Genomic DNA, 13,614 nt, shown 5'->3' on the forward strand with positions numbered 1-13,614 from the left:
AGCAAACAGAGAAGTATGCATGTTCACTTTCAATTGTATGATACAGTATGTAGTTTTAGAGATTAGGACCTGGTGACGCAGTATTACTTGCTCAGGCCAAAGTTCAACCTTAATAACCCTCAGTACGAGCAAAAAGCCAGTGAGAGCATGTTCAACAAAAACTTGATGCGGCCATAACCAGCTTTTTTTTTCTTCTTTTTTTTTTCGGAAATTGATTATTTGAAATAATGTTCATTTGGGGGATCAAACACATTGATAGTCTTTCCCAATATATATACAGTGCCTTGCAAAAGTATTCGGCCCCCTTGAACCTTGCAACCTTTCGCCACATTTCAGGCTTCAAACATAAAGATATAAAATTTTAATTTTTTGTCAAGAATCAACAACAAGTGGGACACAATAGTGAAGTGGAACAAAATTTATTGGATAATTTAAACTTTTTTAACAAATAAAAAACTGAAAAGTGGGGCGTGCAATATTATTCGGCTCCCTTGCGTTAATACTTTGTAGCGCCACCTTTTGCTCCGATTACAGCTGCAAGTCGCTTGGGGTATGTTTCTATCAGTTTTGCACATCGAGAGACTGACATTCTTGCCCATTCTTCCTTGCAAAACAGCTCGAGCTCAGTGAGGTTGGATGGAGAGTGTTTGTGAACAGCAGTCTTCAGCTCTTTCCACAGATTCTCGATTGGATTCAGGTCTGGACTTTGACTTGGCCATTCTAACACCTGGATACGTTTATTTTTTAACCATTCCATTGTAGATTTGGCTTTATGTTTTGGATCATTGTCCAGTTGGAAGATAAATCTCCGTCCCAGTCTCAGGTCTTGTGCAGATACCAACAGGTTTTCTTCCAGAATGTTCCTGTATTTGGCTGCATCCATCTTCCCGTCAATTTTAACCATCTTCCCTGTCCCTGCTGAAGAAAAGCAGGCCCAAACCATGATGCTGCCACCACCATGTTTGACAGTGGGGATGGTGTGTTCAGGGTGATGAGCTGTGTTGCTTTTACGCCAAACATATCGTTTTGCATTGTGGCCAAAAAGTTCAATTTTGGTTTCGTCTGACCAGAGCACCTTCTTCCACATGTTTGGTGTGTCTCCCAGGTGGCTTGTGGCAAACTTTAAACGAGACTTTTTATGGATATCTTTGAGAAATGGCTTTCTTCTTGCCACTCTTCCATAAAGGCCAGATTTGTGCGGTGTACGACTGATTGTTGTCCTATGGACAGACTCTTCCACCTCAGCTGTAGATCTTTGCAGTTCATCCAGAGTGATCATGGGCCTCTTGGCTGCATCTCTGATCAGTTTTCTCCTTGTTTGAGAAGAAAGTCTGGAAGGACGGCCGGGTCTTGGTAGATTTGCAGTGGTCTGATGCTCCTTCCATTTCAATATGATGGCTTGCACAGTGCTCCTTGAGATGTTTAAAGCTTGGGAAATCTTTTTGTATCTATATCCGGCTTTAAACTTCTCCACAACAGTATCTCGGACCTGCCTGGTGTGTTCCTTGGTTTTCATAATGCTCTCTGCACTTTAAACAGAACCCTGAGACTATCACAGAGCAGGTGCATTTATACGGAGACTTGATTACACACAGGTGGATTCTATTCATCATCATCGGTCATTTAGGACAACATTGGACCATTCAGAGATCCTCACTGAACTTCTGGAGTGAGTTTGCTGCACTGAAAGTAAAGGGGCCGAATAATATTGCACGCCCCACTTTTCAGTTTTTTATTTGTTAAAAAAGTTTAAATTATCCAGTAAATGTTGTTCCACTTCACGATTGTGTCCCACTTGTCGTTGATTGTTGACGAAAAAATTAAATTTCATATCTTTATGTTTGAAACCTGAAATGTGGCGAAAGGTTGCAAGATTCAAGGGGGCCGAATACTTTTGCAAGGCACTGTATATATATTTTCTTTTTTTACTCTATTTAGCTATGAAAGTTGGCAAATATAATACATTCCAGTGAAAACAAGTTACACTAACATAACGTATTGTTAAAGTAATAAATTTAAAAAATACTAACAGTGACTAAATAAATACTAAGCAAATGTCTTTTTCATCTGAATGCTTGCTTGTAGTAAATCTGCAGCTTCACTCCTCCCACAGGGAGGCTTGTTTCTCTATGTCTAATACTACACAAAAGTGCGCATGCACAATTAGAAAGCACTGACCCGAATATACAAGATTTTATAAATAGATACTCTCGTTTGACAGTTTCCCCCAGATTTTCCCTCTGAACCGATTTTTACAGTTCGTTGGAAATAACACCACGCTCGAAAGCTCACGAGCTCCAATATAATAGCATTTTATCAAGAATCATTGCATAAAAACTATCATAAATAATGATTACATTTTGATGTTAATACATCTTTTCCAGTGTCATAACAGCATCAGTTGTTCACGAAGCCAAAATTATATATGAAATGCTTGCATTTTTCAAATCTCATTAGATGTATATTTGCCTTTGCACTGTTTTTGCTAGTGTGTGCATATTATTATAAATAGGAACATGACACAGTACTAATGTGTGTTTTGCGCTGTTTATTCTGTGGCGCAGCAACACTTCTCTGCTCCCGCTTGCTTGCTCATTGGATGAAAGGATGTAATTTCAGCCTTCAAGCCGTAATTGTGTACGCACTTTAACCAGCGGTTGCATTTCAGGGCTTTATGTCACAACAAAAAGCACAATGGTTAAAAATTGGATGATAAGGCTGTTGTCATAACTGACCTTTAAGCACAAGTCCCAAACATGGACATTTACTGCCCTGTATCCAACCTCTCTAGCTGCATGACTTCACACAAAACATCTTTTATAACAATACCCTCCATGAATTCTATGTATAATTTATATACATTCTGCAAAATGTTCATTCAAATTGTTAGATTACCATTTCAAAACATTAAAGATAAAAGCCAATCAAATAAATCCCAACTCAGATATTGACCGTTAGCATCATATCTTCAATATCACTCTTCTGAAAATGAAAGCACAGAAACCGAGGGTTTCACTACTCACCGCCGCTAAGAAGAAAATACGCGTCCTTCAAGCTTGCACAAGCTCCTCCAGTCTGTGTTTACTGTCTGACTAAAGTTCTGTCCTCTCCTACGTGAAGCCTCAGTTTCTCTGATGCTATTTTTGCATTGCACGTGGGGCGAGCAGGTGGGGAACGGGCGCTAAAGTGGGTTGTCAGTTGGTGGCCCGAGGTGAACGCTGGACCGGAGAAGTGAGTAAAGTGGGTCTGAGGGGAGGGAAGGCAGTACTGGAGGGAGGAGACAGAACCGGAGCTTAGGAGGCCATCATTGCTCAGAGTTGAAGTGAGAGGTCATCTTAGTGCGTGTTCTTTCAACTATGCACTTGCTAGAGCAAGACGTCTGGAGACTTTGTCCCGGACTTGGCCCCAGTGTAAAAGAACTTTTGGCCTCAAACCCATTAAACACCTTTCATACAAACTGTATCAGAAGCCAAGAGTCAGTTGCATCCTCATACAACAACAATGACCTCACAAACGGAAGAGTACGGATTACAACAGCAAAGAAGGGAAGTGTTCCATCTTTTCATAAAACAAACTTTCTGTAGGTGTCATCAATGTAAACCCTCATTTCTATTTTAAATCATGGCTTGTATCACATCAGTAAATCAATGATTCCCAATCACTGTAACCCAAGGAATTACTCCATATAGTGTGTATTTGTTTATTTACGTAGAACAACTGCATATGTACATAGAGTATAGTAAGAGGAAGAATACCGTAATTTTCCCACTATAAGGCGCATCTAACTATAAGGCACCACCAACCAAATTTGACACAAAAACAGCATTTGTTCATAGATGTGCCTCACTAGACTATAAGGCGCAGCTCTCCTCGCTGTATTATGGGAGATTTGGACCAAAAGATATTAACCAGTACAACTTTATTTGACAGCGGCAACATGAGACTGTCATAAGACCAAATGAAACACCATGAAACTTTGAACCAATTGGCAACAAAGCGTCATTGCTTCAAGAAGCTTCATTTGGCCATCACTGCTCCCTTGGGGGAGACAGTCTGCTGCCACCTGCTGTTAACACTGTTGTCGACCAACATGCCTCCTAGCATGCATTGCAGCGCTACAGACAAAATTCATGTTCTGTGCTAATAATTTCTTCAGTTACGGTTCGAGTTGTTTCATTAATTGCTAGTTATGGTATTTGGTAACAATTTATTTGCCAGTGGTGCCATAAGACTGTCATTAGACAATCATAATTTTGATATGACACTGCATGAGCATTAATGAATGCTAATAACAGATGTCATTTAGTGTAATCCGGGAAATTATCTCACTTTTGAATGGATGTATAAGATTGTAACTGGACATAAATGGAGTTAGAGACATAATTTTCCGGAAGACACTCAATGACATATGTCGTAAGCATTACATAAAAATTACATAATTATAACGGTCTTATGACAGTCTTATGATGCTGCCATCAAATAAAGTGTTACCTATAAACCCAAATAAATCAACAAATAAGCAGCACTGGACTATTTACCGCACGATTCAAAATGAGGGGGAAAAGTAGCGGTTTATAGTCTGAAAATTACGGTAATTAAAATACACTTTGACATGAAATTAGAAAATACAATTCATATGTTACACAACAGAATAATAGCTTGTGGCAGACCCCAGATTTACTTCTCTTTTTACTGTAGTTTAATTTCTTGACTTCCCCTACCTGTAGCTCCACAACCATGCAAATTTTCATACAGTATTTCTCTTCACTCACCTGGCACTACCTCACTAGGTCTATTAAATCTGTTAGAAAGGACAGGCTGTACTGTATGTCTGAGCAACAAATCTTGACTTAGTTACACTCAGCAGTTAAAATGTCAATCTACGTTAATTGCATTAACAATATCGCCCTCTAACCTTTCATCCTCCCCTGCAGCACCCATCATCTCCCCATTTCCTCACCTCTCTCTGCTTCACAACAACTGATGTCAACCTTCCTCCATCATAACAATGCTCCTGCTCTCTTTGCCTTCACAATGAGTACCATCATCATGGATATTGCTACGCAACAGCTCTGTCCGCCATTTACCTGTTTTGGTGAAATTCCGATGCAGCCCCCCATCCTGTATTCCATGTCCTCCTCTGGTGAAGTGACTCTGGCACTACAAGGCTTGCACAGCACCTTCCTGCAGAACTGCATCCTTGTCGGTCAGCCGTAGCATCGCAGAGGCAGCAGAATCTTTGAAAACGTGCGCGCCAGAGTGACTGATGAACACGCAGCCTTGCATTGCCCGTGGTGCATCTGTGACATTCTTTCAAGCTATCGTTATATAAAAATCTACATTACATGAGGAATCCTGCCGAATCAAACAGGCGATCCGCTGTGATGCTTTCCAACCTTGAATGCATCTTAAACTCACATCAGTGCGGGGATGAAACACAACGGAACGGGTTTGGAGGGAAACACACAGGAGAAGGAGGCGGAGGGAGAAAAATGAAGCAGAATAAGGGGTGCCTTTCCCTTTAAATGTGCCAGGAGGCAGTGAGAATGATGGCATTACTTGGTCATGTAGCTGCACAATATCAAGAAAAGAAGAGAAGAGAACCATGCATTCAATGTGTGGTGTGGAGAGGTGGGTAGAGTGGCCAAAATGTTTCTCAAGCAAGAGTAGTGTTACTTCAAAATAATATTACAACTGCTTAAGATTTTCGATTTTTTTTTTTTACTCAGCACAGTTATCTATACGATTGATATTATAATTATTATTATTATTATACTCTACTATAGCATATTATATAACCACATTAAGCCAAAGAAATACAACAACAACAAAACATTCAATTCCGGCGACAGAAAAAAATTACAGAAATTAAGCATTATTCTTCCAAAGAGCACGAGTGCCCTCTAGTGGAGAGAGTATATTTCCCATTATGAAACTAAAAGGATCATATCTCTGGTTTTCCGTGGTAAATCAGTGCCACAACTGGGAGAGATCAAAATCCGTGCTTTCGAGTCATGTTGACAGCTTGCCTGGTACACCAGACTCACCGCTGTTCCAGCTATAGACCCTACCCGCCGACATCACAAAAACACGTGATCGCTGTATTGTTACGCCCCATTGTCCGTCATTTTGTGTCTGTATTATCAATGGTCTCAATTGATCGAGCAATTTATAATGCATTTCATGGAAGACCCGGTGCTTTCGGATGCCGTAAACTCACTGGATGCGTTGCATAAAAGGTGTTATGTGGAAAAGCTTCAGTTTATCCATTCGCCATATCCATATTTGATGCCTAAATCGATGTTTTTCAACCCGCTGTCTTCGCCGTCTTTGCCTGACATCTGCTAGCTACCCTGATATTTACAACTATCTTGTCCACACAAAATCAGCCTATTCTCACGAAAGTTTGAAAAACTTTAAGAGCTTGGAGGCTTATAAATACTTCGTTGCTGGTTGGGTGAAACAGGTCCTCGTCCACGAAAATCGGCAGGAATCTATCTTGTGCTTGGAAAGGTGAGTTACGAAATGTTCAATTCAAAATCTTTTGTTCTTGCTAACATCCACTGTCAAGTCTAATGTATTTCATGTCATTTGTCAATGGAGCTAGGGCTTTTAATGTTTATATGGTTTAGCGATAGCACTCTCCCTACATACATACGTGTATGTTGTCGGCGATTAGCCTAGCAATGATCTTAATTGTGGTTGTCAGCCCCAAACCCTCTAAATATATATTAAATGCATCTTACCAGATATAAAATGACTACTACATAATCTGTGGTAATCGTTTGGAGCCCAGTTTTCTCGTCTAATTGCAGCAGCCCATCTCGCTCTCCTCACCGGGTCTCTCGGAATCCGGTAGAACTTCATGTCTCTCCGTCTATCTTCTCTGTTATTGCAACCGACCGCCACACACGCCTTCACCATTTTGATTATTAATGTTAACGAGCAGAAAAACATGCCGTAAATAGGAGGAATGTACGTAGCCGTAACAGGTAAACACGATGTGTTGACGGACAATTGGGCGGCACCAGTCAGGAGGGCGGAGTTGTGACGTCACGTGGGTAGGGTCTATTGAGTCTGGCCACCATTCAGCGGATACAATTTCCAGGGCGGAGCAAGCCACAGCAAACAGACAGCGGAGTGGACCAATCAGCGACGGGCAGACGTGACGTTAGTAAAACGACGAGGGTAGGACGAGGGACTTGCGCGCGAAAGGAAACATACGAGGAGAGCGGAGTTTATTCAACATGGCTAGCGCGAGACAGACTGTTGTCAGTGACTCGTGTCGATGTGTTTTTGGTAATTTAAAACTGATTTTACCGTGGATTGGAACATATTCTCGGCTCTCCTGTCCACCATGTGTTGTTGCGGAGACGACTTCCGACGCGCAAGAGTGACGTTGCTCGTTAAGAACACGTCATGCAAATAAACGAATCTGATTTGTCGATTGAGTTTGTACCTGCTCGAGAGGCCGTTAATGGGCTGGGTCCCAGACTTTTCTCTCAGTGTTTGAAAAATACAGGGAGAACAGTCTGGCCATGCCAGGCAAGTTGACAGCGGCTCTCTATGTCAGACGCTTATATTTTTATGATGCTTTAAAGACGCCACGTGATTAAACATGCTGGTGTGATTATAGAACGGCAAGCTTGAGTATGATTTGTAGAACGGAGTCATGTGATTATTATTATTGCGACGTCTCATTGGTGAAACCCCTGTTGGCGTCTCTGGCAAAAAAAAAGAGGTGTACCGGGTTTAGATTACCAAGTAGTCGGGCAAATCGTGGTATAAAATTTCAGACGCACCTTCTGATGATGATCCAGTTGTTGTTTACTGCGATCCAGGCATTTCCAAGCTTGTTCACAATCCAAATAATGGTGAGGAATTTCTTATTGCAAGCGACTTGAGTTTTGTAAGTGGTCAGTGGTCATGAGTCGTGGTCGTATGTCTTGTAAGTGTATTAAAAATGTTGAGATGGTTTATTAGAAGTACATTTTTATCAAAAAGTTACCCCAGTCAATGTAACGGAGTAAATGTATTGTGTTACTACTCTACTCTGGTGTTGTGTGTTTATTAAACTTACTTTAAATATTTATGTATATACAGTTGTATGAAAAAGTATCTGAACCTTTTGGAATTTCTCACATTTTTCCATAAAATCACCAACAAATGTGATCTGTACTTTGTCAAAATCACACAGATGAAAAAACAGTGGCCTCTTTCACTAAAACCACCCAAACATTTATAGGTTTTCATATTTTAATGAGGATAGTATGCAAACAATGACAGAAGGAGGAAAAATAAGTAAGTGAACCATCACATTTAATATATTGTGGCCCCTCCCTTTGGCAGCAATAACTTCAACCAGATGCTTCCTGTAGCTGCAGATCAGTCTGGCACATCGATCAAGACTAATCTTGGCCCACTGTTCTCTACAAACTGCTGTAGTTCAGTCAGATTCCTGGGATGTCTGGCATGAATCGCTATCTTTAGGTCATGCCACAGCATGTCGATGGGGTTCAAGTCAGGACTTTGACTTGGCCACTCCAAAACGTATTTTGTTCTTCAGAAACCATTCTGAAGTTGATTTACTTCTGTTTTTTGGATCATTTTCTTGTTGCAGCATCCATCCTCATTTTAGCTTCAATTGTCTGACAGACGACCTCAGGTTTTCCCGCAAAACACCCTGATACACGTTTGAATTAATTCTTCCATTAATTATTGCAAGTTGTCCAGGCCCTGAAGTAGCAAAACAGCCCCTAATCATGATACTCCCACCACTATGCTTCACGGTGGGGATGAGGTGTTGATGTTTGGGGCTGTTCCAATTTTCCTGCACACATGACGTTGTGTGTTACGCCCAAACAATTCAACTTTGGTTTCATCAGTCCACAAATCTTTTTGCCGAAATTTCTGGGGAGTGTCCAAGTGCCTTTTGCGAACATTAAACGAGCAACAATGTTTTTTTTAGACAGCAGTGGCTTCCTCCATGGAGTCGTCCCATGAACACCGTTCTTGGCCATTGTTTTACATATAGTCGATGTGTGCACAGAGATATTAGACTGTGCCAGTGATTTCTTTAAGTCTTTAGCAGACCCTCTAGAGTTCTTTTTCACCACTCTAAGTATTCTGCACTGAACTTTTGGCGTCATCTTTGGTGGATGGCCATTCCTTGGAAGACAGGCAACAGTGCCAAACTCTCTCCATTTGTAGACAACTTCTCTGACAGTCAATTGATGAACATCCAGACTTTTAGAGATGGTTTTGTATCCTTTCCCAGCTTTATACAAATCAAAAATCCTTGATCGCAGGTCTTCAGACAGCTCTTTTGACCGAGCCATGATGCACATCAGACAATGCTTCTCATCAAGACAATTCTTACCAGGTGTGTGATTTATAGTGGGCAGGGCAGCTTTAAACCACTCATCAGATATTGGGCACACACACCTGACAAAAAGTGTTTGGTAAAAATTGGTTGCAATTGCTCTTTAAGTCTCCCTAGGCGAAGGGTTCACTCACCCCCCACCCCATTCTGTCATTGTTTGCATGCTATTCTCATTAAAATATGAAAACCTATAAATGTTTGGATGGTTTTAGTTAAAGAAGACAATGTTTTATATTTGTGTGTTTTTGACAAAGATCAGATCACATTTGATTGTGATTTTATGCAGAAATGTAAGAAATTCCAAAAGGTTCAGATACATTTTCATACCACTGCATATCTGAGGCCATTGTCTTTGCTGTCTATTTGCAGATAACATCCCCTGAAACCCTCCGTATCTCAGTCCTCCACAATACAAATTGTTTATCGTGCAAGACACTACAAAGCCGCTCTATATTGATGTTGTTGGTCTTGCCATGGCAACTATGAGTGTCTCAAATCACTTTCACCTGTTGCCGTTTGTAAGAGGTAAGTGTTTGTATATGTTTTTGTTGTTTCTCTTAGGTATATACATCAAATAATGCAGTCTTTTCTTTTTTGTAACTGTATTTCTGTGCAAATTGTTGCATTAAAAAAAGATTTTGAATCTACTGTACTGTATTTCTTTTTAACTGGTTTTCCAAGGAGCACAAAAGTCTATTTTTTGAAAGCAATATTACAAGCACAATGATAGTAAATAAATATTGTTCTATATAGCTTACTCAGTGGTAGTAAATATGGCTAAAGGAATATCCCTTCCTCAACGGTTGTAATTCAAAGGGTTTTTTTTTCTATTCGTTTGCTTTATTTGAATGCATTTTAATGGATACCCTTTTTATTCATAACAATTTATTCAGCTGTATAATGCTGCTTTATTGAAAAGAAGCAATAAAGGAGAAAAGCTAAGTTTAATTTTCCCACTGATGATCAGAAACATTGATTCAGAGCAATGCTTTTCTTTATCCCAGCTATGAGGATAGACGCAATGGACTGGTCACATGTACAAACTAATCCCCTGATGACCGCGTCGGACCAGCGAAGCAACTGAGCCGTAGTCCACTTTTAGACACTTCTCTGCACCTTTGCAGTCAGATAAACATTAGTCTTATTTCACTATGGGAGAAATGAGATCACCTTCACCTCCCCCTCACTTGGATCTGAACAACTTTGACTCTGCTGATGCAGAAAAAAGCAGGTATGTTTTAACAAGCCCCCGCTCCTTGGAGTCCTGTGCGCGACTTGGCATCCAACCTGTTGAGCTCCTGATGAAATCGCTGAATGATTTATTGTCTGAGCAGTGTGGCATGCCTTCAGAGGCAGTGAGAGTCATGTACGAATCCAGGGAACAAGAAAGAAGGAAGCTCTTGCAAATGTGCCGAGACGAAAGGGAGAGGATTATCCAGCAGGTTGCCAGGTGGCCGAGCCCTAAGAAAGTTACCAGGCGAAAGGATGACACTGCTGTTGCTAAGACAATGGATCCTATTCCTTATGCAGATTTGTGTAATAGGGACAGATGTGTGAGTAAAACATCCTGCTCTGCTTCAGAACCAGACAGGAAGACTCTTTGCAGTCTAGGTGACCTAAGACCTTCCCCAGCTATCCAGATGAAACTTCAGAGGCTCACTGAAGACATCAAGAGGGAGATGTGTGTCCCGATATCACAGACAGATCGCAAGATTGCGGCTCTCATGCTAGTGAAGCACCAAGAGGAGGTTGACCGCCTCAGTGAAAGGCAGCGGAAGGACGAGGAGCGAGAAGAGGCCCGCAGGCTGCAGGTGGCCCGGCAGGCACAGGAAGAGAAAAGAAGGACTGAAAAGCTGATCCAAAGCGTACAATGTTGGCACGAGGAGCTGGAGGCCCGCAGGAGGCTGAGAGCGCGCCAGGAAAAAGAAAGAGCAGGACAACTTAAAAGAGAAGTGATGCTGCAAGAGGAGAGATGGAAGAGGCTGAAGGAGCAGGTGGAGGCACAGCGTAAAGGACAAATGGCAGCTGCAAAGAAGGATGCTCAAGGGAGGAAATACTGCCAGGAAAAAGTGCTGAGGGAAATGGAGGAGGTAGACACAAGGCAACGAGACTTGGAGATGCAGAGGGCTGTGGAAAGGGAGTGGAGAGCAAGGAGGTGCAAATTACGCTTGGAGAAGAAGGAGAAGAAGCGTCTTCGGGAGGAGAACAGAAGGGAGCTGCTGCACCACATCTTCCGAAAACAACAAGTGGAAAAACAAATGGAGGAGCAGACGTCACGTTTGAGAGAGTCACTGGAGAGGAAGATGCGGCATTCTTGTGACAAATACGCCCGTGACGTGGAGGCCCGGCTGGTGGAGCAACAGGAACGAGCGGCCCAGGAAGAACAGCAGATTCACAAAGCACAACTTAGGGCCAAGCTGCAGGGCATCCAGCAGCTCACGCACAAACGCAAACTGGTCAAGCTTACTCAGGAGCGGACACAGAGAGCCGCCGAGCATACGGCGACCCAGCAAAGAAAGAGAGTACAGCAGACGCATCAGCACAACAAATGGAGGCAGCTGCGCCACCAACGACTACGAGAGAACGTTCGGAGAGAGGAGGAAGCATTGAGGAAATTGAGGGAGAGCAACTTCGCCATAAAGGAACTGAGGCGCCAGAGGCTGCTTGGAGAGCGGGAACACATCCAACAGGAGGCGCACAAGCAGGCCGTTGCATCCTTTCACTTAAGGGAACGAGTGAGGCAGCAGACGCAAAATCGCTCTTTTGCTCAGATGGCTCAGGAAGCTCACCTGACCGCCTCCATCGGCCGCATGAACCTCTGAAACATCCATCTATCTATACCAGAGTTTATGATGACAAGCAGAACAATTGATGCTTGGCCACTAGATGGCAGAATTAGTCTGTTTTCTGTTGCCATTAATGCAACAGACTAGCGCTTTGATCAATGAAACGGGTTGTTGTGAATATAAATATAAAATATAAACATAATTTCATATCTTTGAATGGTGGTGTCTTGTGAGGCTTTTCTTACGGAAGTGTGTGCCTTGACTCAATAAAGTTTGGCAAAAACTCAACTCGAACATTTTTTAGCAAAGCTCCATTACCTGCCTGATGTTTTAGCTGTTGTTAACTGTCAGTTTTTGTCAGTTGTAATCATTCCTCCAGAGTAGTATGCACTATTTTCTACATTCTGACATAGGCCATTTCAAAAACGTTTATACAAGAGGGTGTGGACACTTTCTTATGCTATTAAATGAAAAGATGACACAACAAAATTGCATGAAGTGAATCTGTTTAGTCACATACCTTCATATTTTACACTATTGTTACCTGTCTCTAAAGATTTTTTTGGGGTGACATTTATGTTTATGGTCCACATAAGCTTGTGTGGGTTTTATGGCTTTCTCCAACAAAAACATACATGCTAGTTGAATATGACAATGAAAAAGGGCCGTTTTGTGTGAACATGCTCTGCAAGCTAATGCTCATCTCACCACCACCACCACCCTACTGCAAGGTCAAATGTAAAAAAAAAATATATATATATATATACACAGTATATACACTCACCAGCCACTTTATTAGGTCACCATGCCAGTAACGGGTTGGACCCCCTTTTGCCTTCAGAACTGCCTCAATTCTTAATGGCATAGATTCAACAAGGTGCTGGAAGCATTCCTCAGAGAGTTTGGTCCATTTTGACATAATGGCATCACACAGTTGGTGCAGATTTGTCGGCTGCACACCCATGATGCGACTCTCCCGTTCCACCACATGCCAAAGATGCTCTATTGGATTGAGATCTGGTGAATGTGGAGGCCATTTGAGTACAGTGAACTCATTGTCATGTTCAAGAAACCAGTCTGAGATTATTCCAGCTTTATGACATGGCGCATTATCCTGCTGAAAGTAGCCATCAGAAGTTGGGTACATTGTTGTCATAAAGGGATGGACATGGTCAGCAACAATACTCAGGTAGGCTGTGGCGTTCCAATGATGCTCAATTGGTGCCAAGGGGCCCCAAGAGTGCCAAGAAAATATTCCCCACACCATTACACCACCACCACCACCAGCCTGAACCATTGATACAAGGCAGGATGGATCCATGGTTTCATGTTGTTGACGCCAAATTCTGACCCTACCATCCGAATGTCGCAGCAGAAATCGAGACTCATCAGACCAGGCAACGGTTTTCCAATCTTCTATTGTCCAATTTCGATGAGCTTGTCCGA

The 13,614-nt window shown here is 42.0% G+C and overlaps 2 protein-coding genes across 11 annotated transcripts in view; one reads left to right on the forward strand and one right to left on the reverse strand.

The window, feature by feature from the left end:
* The window catches only part of tacc2 (transforming, acidic coiled-coil containing protein 2), a 77,026-nt gene extending 71,567 nt beyond the window's left edge, over positions 1-5,459 (reverse strand). For 4 of the 10 annotated variants that reach the window (XM_057847777.1, XM_057847776.1, XM_057847774.1 and 1 more), the window contains exon 1: positions 5,088-5,454. In XM_057847777.1, coding sequence (XP_057703760.1) covers positions 5,088-5,198 — 111 coding nt within the window. In that variant the 5' untranslated portion in view covers positions 5,199-5,454. Of the gene's footprint in view, positions 1-3,023; positions 3,206-5,087 lie in introns of those variants that run through there. The other 6 variants (XM_057847778.1, XM_057847773.1, XM_057847780.1 and 3 more) reach the window with 5 other exon arrangements.
* A 5,019-nt stretch (positions 5,460-10,478) lies between these two features.
* On the forward strand, positions 10,479-12,535 carry LOC130923327 (coiled-coil domain-containing protein 177). Its single transcript, XM_057848959.1, has one exon. It carries the CDS (start codon positions 10,534-10,536, stop codon positions 12,202-12,204), a length of 1,671 nt encoding a protein of 556 aa, XP_057704942.1. The 5' UTR covers positions 10,479-10,533; the 3' UTR covers positions 12,205-12,535.
* The last annotated feature ends 1,079 nt before the right edge of the window (positions 12,536-13,614 follow it).

This window comes from Corythoichthys intestinalis, chromosome 10 (assembly GCF_030265065.1).
Source record: "Corythoichthys intestinalis isolate RoL2023-P3 chromosome 10, ASM3026506v1, whole genome shotgun sequence".
NCBI lineage: Eukaryota > Metazoa > Chordata > Actinopteri > Syngnathiformes > Syngnathidae > Corythoichthys > Corythoichthys intestinalis.

What these genes read in the sequence shown, in the direction of transcription:
- LOC130923327 (XM_057848959.1), top strand. Translation starts at nt 10,534, where the DNA reads ATGGGAGAAATGAGATCACCTTCACCTCCCCCTCACTTGGATCTGAAC.